The sequence below is a fragment of the Elaeis guineensis genome, chromosome 10, assembly GCF_000442705.2.
Source record: "Elaeis guineensis isolate ETL-2024a chromosome 10, EG11, whole genome shotgun sequence".
Taxonomy (NCBI): Eukaryota; Viridiplantae; Streptophyta; class Magnoliopsida; order Arecales; family Arecaceae; genus Elaeis; species Elaeis guineensis.
The window spans coordinates 18515729-18524276 of record NC_026002.2 but is presented as its reverse complement, the minus strand read 5'-3'; the positions used below and the strand labels follow the sequence as shown (position 1 = coordinate 18524276).

At 37.9% G+C, this 8548-nt stretch overlaps 1 protein-coding gene across 1 annotated transcript; it reads left to right on the top strand.

Annotated features, from left to right (window-relative positions):
- Nucleotides 1-1724: 1724 nt before the first annotated feature.
- LOC105052873 (serine/threonine-protein phosphatase 7) lies at nt 1725-8168 on the top strand. The gene is given in 6 exon segments (XM_019853068.2): nt 1725-1997; nt 2000-2500; nt 3991-4485; nt 5641-5787; nt 7222-7329; nt 7818-8168. Coding segments are annotated over 6 exon segments (1623 nt in total). The 5' UTR covers nt 1725-1739; the 3' UTR covers nt 7932-8168.
- The last annotated feature ends 380 nt before the right edge of the window (nt 8169-8548 follow it).

Genomic DNA, 8548 nt, shown 5'->3' with positions numbered 1-8548 from the left:
GAAGAGGCCTCCGCATCCGGACTCGATTGGGATTCATCAGTCGGATTCTCCGACCGATCTTCTCAAGAAGGAGAAGCCCTAGCCATGAGAACGACTCTGAAGAAAACAGAGACTTTAGATGAAATGACTCAAAAGAAAGATAAAGTTGATCTGAAAGTTGGGAGCAATAACTTTGAGCATTGGGGCAACAATCCGACAGAGTCTCAGCACCAAAAATAGTGAAAAATAAAAATTTGACTGAGAATGATCCTTTATATAGGATCCCTCAACGATCGAGATGAAGGCGGTCAAATCGAAGATTTATCAGATGACGACATGTGGTAACATCTGGATCGATCATTGATCGGACGGTTCGACGCACCTGCCCCAGATTGAGCCACGTCATCCCTATCCGCGTGAACAATTCCGACCCAATAACATTCGGACACGTGGAACAAATCTACTTGTCAGAATCATATCATCCGACGTCGATTCGACTTTCCGAAACGACGCCTGATACTAACAATTGATAACGAATCATCCGATCAATGTGACAGACAACTGTACCTGTCAACATGATAAAATAGTCGATCACTCATATCTCAGAGAAAACGACATCAAAATCGGGGCTCGATATAACAGAACTCTCTTCGTCCAACGTGATAAACTACGTGACAGTTCACACGTCGAATCACTTTGAACTTGAGAGTGGGGGGCAATTGTTAGGGTAAACCGACTGACCCCGATTTTGATCTCCATAACTCCGACTATGCATCGGTCGAACAGACAGCTCCGATTCTTCATTGACCGACCGAACTAATTGCACCGATCTACTGTCGGTTGATCAATTAAGATCGATCGACCGACTGATATTCGACTACCGACTACCGATCAACGACAGACGACTTGACCATCGACATAACAGAACTAATAGTCGACGGTCGCTCACTGATTCTATCGATATATTGTCAGCCAGTCAACTCAGATATGCCACAACCGTCACAAACGGTTACTGACCGTATATCACTGCGCGATCAGTAAGAATTAACGATTCACTACGCGATTATGGCCTGATGATTTAGCGCCATAAAATACGGGACTATGTCCGACGATTACGAAAATCTCATCTATAGAAAGGGGTAAGAGAAACAGGGTTGGTAAGCCAATTCTGGGTCAAAACTCTGTTATTGCTTACATTCAACTCCTATTCACCAACTTCTCTTCCTGATTTAGACATCGGAGGGTTTCCGCCAGACACAAATTCGATCTGCGTGGATGCTATTTTGTAGATATTCGTTTTCAGCGATAAGTGACGGAGAGTTGGCCGCAACACCACCCCTAATCATTTCTTATATTTCTCAATATTTTTTTTCTGCAGTTTAACTCTCTCTCTCTCTCTCTCTCTCTCTCGGCTGCCTTATATAATCTTTTAATAAATATACTTACTCCCATAAACCATCAGCAGATCTAAAAAATAACCAAATAATAGAGATGAGGCTTCCTATGACTTAGATCCGCTATAATAAAGTCATCCAGTCAACCATTCTGTTAGCCTTTATTTGAATCTTTAAATCTTTAATTCAAAGTCCACCAATATCTTTTCTCTTTCCACCAATCAAATGTGACCCCCCATGTTTTCATCTCTCTGGGATCAAATAACATCTTTAATCTTGACATCAAATCTCTTAACCCAATTGACCAGGCTGGCAGTGACATAAATCTCTCTATTTTTTTAATTAAAAAAATTGTTGTGGTAGGAAATGGCATATTTTTCTTTTTTGGTAGGAGGAAATAACACAAATGTGTTGCTGGAGTGGAAGAAGGAAAAACCTTCCCACATCCTTCCCCCACACGTACATCTCTCCCTATTGATTGATTTTATAGCTGGTCCGGCGATCGCCAGCACTTGCCGCTTGCATCTGTCGTGGATCTTCCGAAGAATCACCCTCCAAACCCTACTTTACATCTCATCACCCCCATATCTTCTGCCACGAACTCCCAATCCCTCCTCCCTCCCCTCCCATCTCCCCCGCCTCCAAAACCCCACCCTCCCGCGTCCATGTCCACGAAGCAAATCTCCAATCCCGATCTCTCGTCCTCAGCGACCGAAGCCTCGACCCCATCTCCTCCCTCCACCCGGGAGATCACCCTCGCCTGGCCTTCCGATGGAATCCTGACCGTCGAATGGATCCGAGCCCTCACCGCCGCCCTCGACTGGGCCTCCCGCCACCTCCCGCCCTCCGGTCTCCCCTCCGTCCTCCCCTTCGCCGTCTTCCACCGCCTGGTACTCGCCGCATCCAACATCCTCCACAAGGAGCGCAACTGCGTGACCGTCGACGTCGGCGACGAGTCCTGCAGTGTCGTCGTTGTCGGCGACGTTCATGGCCAGCTCCATGATGTGATCTTCTTGCTGGAGGATGCTGGATTTCCATCGGAAGATCGCTTCTTTGTGTTTAATGGAGACTATGTGGATCGGGGTGCCTGGGGCTTGGAGACTTTCGTCCTCTTGCTGGCTTGGAAGGTCTTCTCTTTGCTTCTTCCTTCCCTTGCTCTATGTAGTTACCTTCCAATATTGAATTTTGCTTCCAAAGATCGAATTTTTGGCGTTTGTCTTCTTCTTTTTCTCCTCTTCTAGTTCAGTTTCAAAAAACTAATGATTTTATGGTGATTTACTTGTTGGGAATGGTTGGCTTGTACGCTTACATGGACAGTGATCTGAAAAATATATAAGGAGGGTTGATTTGAGTCTGAGCTCGAAATTGTTTTTCCCTTTCTGATTCCAAAAAGTTAGAAGATTTGCTTTTTTACTTCAAGGAAAAGGTTTTTATTTGTCAGTGTTTGAACTATAAGTCAATTGATGTTCATACTAAAGAAGAGACCAAAAGATCACTTTCAAATGCTCATCATATAATATACCAGACCTTGGCAAGTCATGGAATCTGAACCCACAGAGCTAGTAATGTTCATACTATCCTTGATAACTCAAACACAGCCTCTAAGACAAAAAGCTGAGTGCTGAATGAGCCAAGTATTGACGAGCTAAAATGTTGAATATCTTCCCCTGTTTCAGACCCTGAAGCATGTGAACAGTGAATCCTAGATCTTCCACCCAAATGGCTTGTTATTACCCATATTTAGTATCTCAAATTAGCAAAATTTAGGAAAAACTAGAATATGCACCAAAACATGAAGTAGTCCTAAACACTGCAGACTTCAATTTGCATAATTGAAACTTTGTGAGCAAACTTCAATTAAACAATCAGCCACAAATTTTGTTAAGTAACTTTTAAAACTTTATGTAAATTGATCATAAGATAAGAACCTATCTGGTAATATATGTGGCACTTGAAACTAGAACTCAATGGCTATTTCCACCCTTTTTTGAAGAAATATGTTGGAAATGCCACCATTTGGATTCAAAACTAGAACCTCTCCACAAAGCATAAGATGAGAAGAGGTGTTCAAACTGTCAGAACCAAGCCATTAAACCAAGCCCAATGGCTTAATTAGTACTCTGGTTCTTTACATTTGAGTCTTAATTCCATTCATTATATTGATGAAACAACTCAAAAGTCCAAGAATGGCATGACAACATTTTTTTTTGTATGAGTCCAAGTGATCAATAGTTTAACTATATAAGAATGTGCATTGGAAGGTGGTTGTTTATATTGTATGCGTGTGTGGGAGTTGGGGTCGGGTGGTGTGAGCACAGACATGGGGCCCAAAAGTTAAGGTAGTTATTTTTTTCTATATGAAATACATTCATATACAAATGTGCTCGCACACACGTATAAATCTCTACTGATTGCAACATTATATAAAGCGCTGGAAGTATCTAGCAGTTGGATTAATATTGTTGAACATGGGTCATGACCTTTACAGATATGTAATGGGTAATTTATGCACTACATCTAGGTTTATTTTATCAATTTGTACATCATTAAGAAAGGTTATTACCCATTACTAGTTAGCTTCCTACTGTACATTGACATGTTTCTTCCTGACTTCTAGATATTTTTACCACATCGAGTATTTCTCCTCCGTGGTAATCATGAATCCAAGTACTGCACATCTGTTTATGGCTTTGAGAAAGAGGTAATGGTTAAATATGGAGATCAAGGCCAACAAGTCTATCGAAAGTGTTTAAGATGTTTTGAAGGTCTTCCTTTGGCATCCATTATAGCAGGATGTGTATATACTGCTCATGGAGGGCTTTTTCGCAGCATGAATCTTGCTTCATCAAAGAGATCAAAAGGCAAAAAAGGCCGAAAGGTAGTCACCAATGTTGACACAAACTCACTGAAGCTTGGTTCCTTGGAGGAGTTACAAAATGCAAGGCGAACAGTTCTTGACCCTCCATGGGAGGGTTCAAACTTGATACCTGGTGATGTACTATGGTCTGATCCTTCAGTAAAGCCAGGGATTTCTCCAAATGAAGAGAGAGGAATTGGTTTGTTATGGGGACCTGATTGCACTGAAGAGTTCCTTAAAAAATATAATCTGAAGGTTTGTATTACCTTTTTCAGATATGTTTTATTTTCCTTTCTTTACGATGATGTGTATCTTATGATGTATTAGGTGATTTCCCCCTAGTTTTATTAGATGATGAATCACAAACTTTAAATGAGTTTTACATTGATTTTGACATGCAAATATTTCTCAATGATAGAGTAAAACTTTGCATTTGACAACATATGTCAGAGTATTTTTTTTCTTTGCTTTTCTTTTTGGGAAGTTGGAGGGTGGGGGTTGATATGCCAGCTTCTGTTATCAATCTTATATACTCATACATTGTGAAGCACGTAACAGGATTCTGTAGCGAAATTTTAAAGTTCTAAGCTGTTTGCTTTTGTTAGTTTCTATTGCTTTGTTGCTTCAAGAAGTTTGCTTGAAGTAGCGTTGCATATTTGCTTGCAAAATTCTTCTTTGATCTTAGGAAGTCTTATTTAGTTCATGATATGCATATTAACATAAATATTGCTGCAGAACTTAGGCCAAAAATGGCTTGTCCTAAGCTTGTGGGAGTTATTTGTGCTTGCAGTGCATGTGGGAGCATATATGAAAAAATCACATTAATTGTATCTCATATAATATGCGAGGAGTTGTGGCTTGATCTTGGAATATTTATATGAGTTGTTGTCTGAAATGCTATCATCTTTGCATTATTGCAACAAGCGGCACTTTCTTTTTGAGTTACACCAAGTAGTTTACCATGTGGGCGCATTTCTACAAACATCAGATTGTTGTATTTCTTATCATTAAATGAAATAGAAATATATGCTACATAAACTGAGTCAACTTTGTATTTTGATATCCTTACCTAGTTAAAGTACAAAAGGATTTTAATTCTAGTTCACTACAAGGATAATTAAAATAAAGCTTAAAACCTTTTTAAGATATGTTTCTATCTTTTCATATTCTTTGATTTCTTAAGATAATAATCTACCAATGATATAAGGTGGAGACATTGTTTTCATCAATTAGAAAATTGCCAACAACCATGATCAGATTTCTCTTGGAAAACTTATCTTCAGGATTTTTGTTATGGTTGGATTGTTTCTTTGGTTTTGCATCATTCAATGTTTCAGAGGTTTAATATATATAGATATGTTAAATTTGTGAGTGGAATTCTCTGAGATCTTGTTTATTTTGGAACTATAGTTGATTATCAGGTCACATGAAGGCCCTGATGCAAGGGATAAACGGCATGATCTTAGTGGAATGAATGACGGCTATACAATAGATCATACAGTGGAATCAGGAAAGCTCATTACTCTTTTTAGTGCTCCTGACTACCCCCAATTTCAGGTTTCTTTTTACCCTTTACATTTAATATATCTTTTATTTAAACACTTAAACATGTAATGCAAAGAATTATCGTCTAGACATTGTAACTTACCATGTGCTTTTCCCTGCAGCTGTTGTTAAATTATTGCTCCCCCTCCCCCAAGAGCACCCAAACATGTGCACACACACACAAAAAAAGAGAGAAAAAGGAAAAAGGAAGATCTTATTGACTCTTTTTTCAGTTAGAGTTGTCTGGTCTAATAATTTTTTGAGAAAGTTCTGTAGTGACTCATTTATAGACCAGGCATCAGATAGAGACAGGTTACAGAATTCTTTGCACTTGCTTTAAGAACACTGATCTGCTTATTGTCATGTCCATGGAGATGGCTGCCTATAAAGAGAACCAATGCAAAAATAATTAAACATGCATCAACAATATGCATACTCTGGCAATTGTGTTATGATTTTCTGATGTTGAGTTTATCTGTCTACTTGTCGTTTCTGGTGAGGAATTATTTGTGACATAGAGTAGACTTTTCTTTTTTGATAATTGGAACTTCACTAAAAACCTACTTCATTTTGTACTTATACCTTGGCATTAGCCCTATATAATGTTTTTCGAGTTATAGCCTCTTATCCACTCATTTATGTGGAGACTTACATTAAATGGGTACAGAACACCTTGCACGTGCCGCTTCATCCCCAAATAATAACAGGCAAATCCCAGACATGTACATCATGTAAGTTAAGGGTTTTTGAGAATTTTTTTGGGCTGCCACATTCCAGATGTTCTCCTTGCCTATGGAATGGGCAGATTTAACTACTGCTATGTTCCGAGGGATGCAGTTTCTTAATTGTTGTATAATTCAATGCCAATATTTAACCTGTAATATCAAGAACTATGGAAACCTGTCAGCCATGTTCAATCATCTTCATCAAATCCAATTCCTTGATATTGTGGAAGATTATCTAATGTCTATAATTATGTCTGTACTAATATATATTTTGCATTCCTAGTCAAAATAGATGTTGTTGTTTTATTATTTTATTAGTTAAACTTGAATTATTGTCAGAAGAGATCTTAATACAATATAAATAGGGTTTTAAGTTTTAACACCATGATATGCAGAAATGCTGTAGTTCTTTTCTATGGTGACTTTTTATTGCTATGGAGTAGGTTATAGTTAATACTTGGCTTCAGTAATGCGTCTTTTACTACTTTCATGACCTTCTATATCTACATATGTAACATCTGAACTCTTGATTTCATCTTGGTGTTGTGACATTAAACTCTGCAGCTTGTTAACTAAACTCATCCACGTAAAACACCTTTATTTTTTAATATATGAGCATATGATCTGCACGAGACACTTGATTATAATCCTCAGTATCAATCTCTTGTGATATATATTTCTTGTGAATTCTGAAATGTGCTATATATCATAACCAATGCAGGCTACGGAAGAACGATTCAACAATCGTGGCGCATATATTGTACTACACCCACCTGATTTTACTTCTCCTGAATTCCATACTTTTGAAGCCATAAAGCCAAGGCCTCAGGTACATGACTGCTTCTTTCAATGTCATTACATAACCTAGTGAAAAGCAAAGTACTAGGTTTTCTTTTCTTTTCTTTTTTTGGCAATGCTTCTAGTTTGTTCTATGTATAGCATTTATTTGGGGATTTATTATACTAAAGGAGGGTATTTGTTGTCTGACTACAAGAAAAAAATATTTACTTTGTTTTTCTTCATCATAGCTCCACATTGTTGGCTGAAATTCCATATTCTCATCATAAAAGCAGTAAGTTTTACCTAACTTGATATTTTAGGGATGAAAAACAAAATAGAGAAGCCTTGCTTGGTAAAATTTCTGTTTGTCTAATGCTATTGTCAAACAAGTTTTTGCCGGCTCTAGCAAGGAAAAAACTGTTTCATTCTTGTGTGGTTTCTCATTTCAAAACCAATGTACTGCAAACCTACTTTTACTCCACCTTACATATGATTTTTTTCCTTCAAGAAGTTTAAAACAATGAGAATGTCATGCAGGCAAATGCCTACTACGACTTTGAAGAAGTGATTGATTCTGATGAAGAGTTGGATTTGCAATCCATGGACCATGGCTCAGCTCTTGAGGGCATCACTGCTATTCAGACAGAATAGTTATATTGTGATACTGATGTGCTTTATTTTATTCTTTTTTTTTTTTGCTTGTGCGTTATGAAGTTTACTGCTACAAAAGTTTTTGATGTCATCTCCAAGTGTAGAAAATAGATCGAGATTAATTATGTTATGTATCTTGTATAACCTCTTGGGAAGATTTATACAAGCGGAGCCATCAAAGGCATTTTTTGTTGTAAGTACAAGATTCCCATTTATTCCATACCATGTTAAATACTATTTGTTTATTTTTGTTTTTAAATCCAGTTTATTCCTATATGTTTCTACATTTTTTACTGCATACAGATTGAGAGTGCTCAAAGCCTCAAACCATAACTGACCCACTACAATAATAGTAACCAGGTATCAATTTTTCTCATATATGACCTACAATGATCTGTTGATAGTTGCAACTGTTGTTGGTTGTGATGGATCGGAATCAGAGCCCTTTTTTCTCTCTTCTCTGAATATTTTGGAGCGGCTATCTTTGTGGACTGGTAATCTGCTTTGCCTTTTTCTAATGCCTCATGTTGTCTGATTTCATGACCCTTAAAAAAAAAAGAAAAAAAAAGGAAAAAAAGAACCTAGAACTTGGAAACCTTGTGACACCAAGGATTACT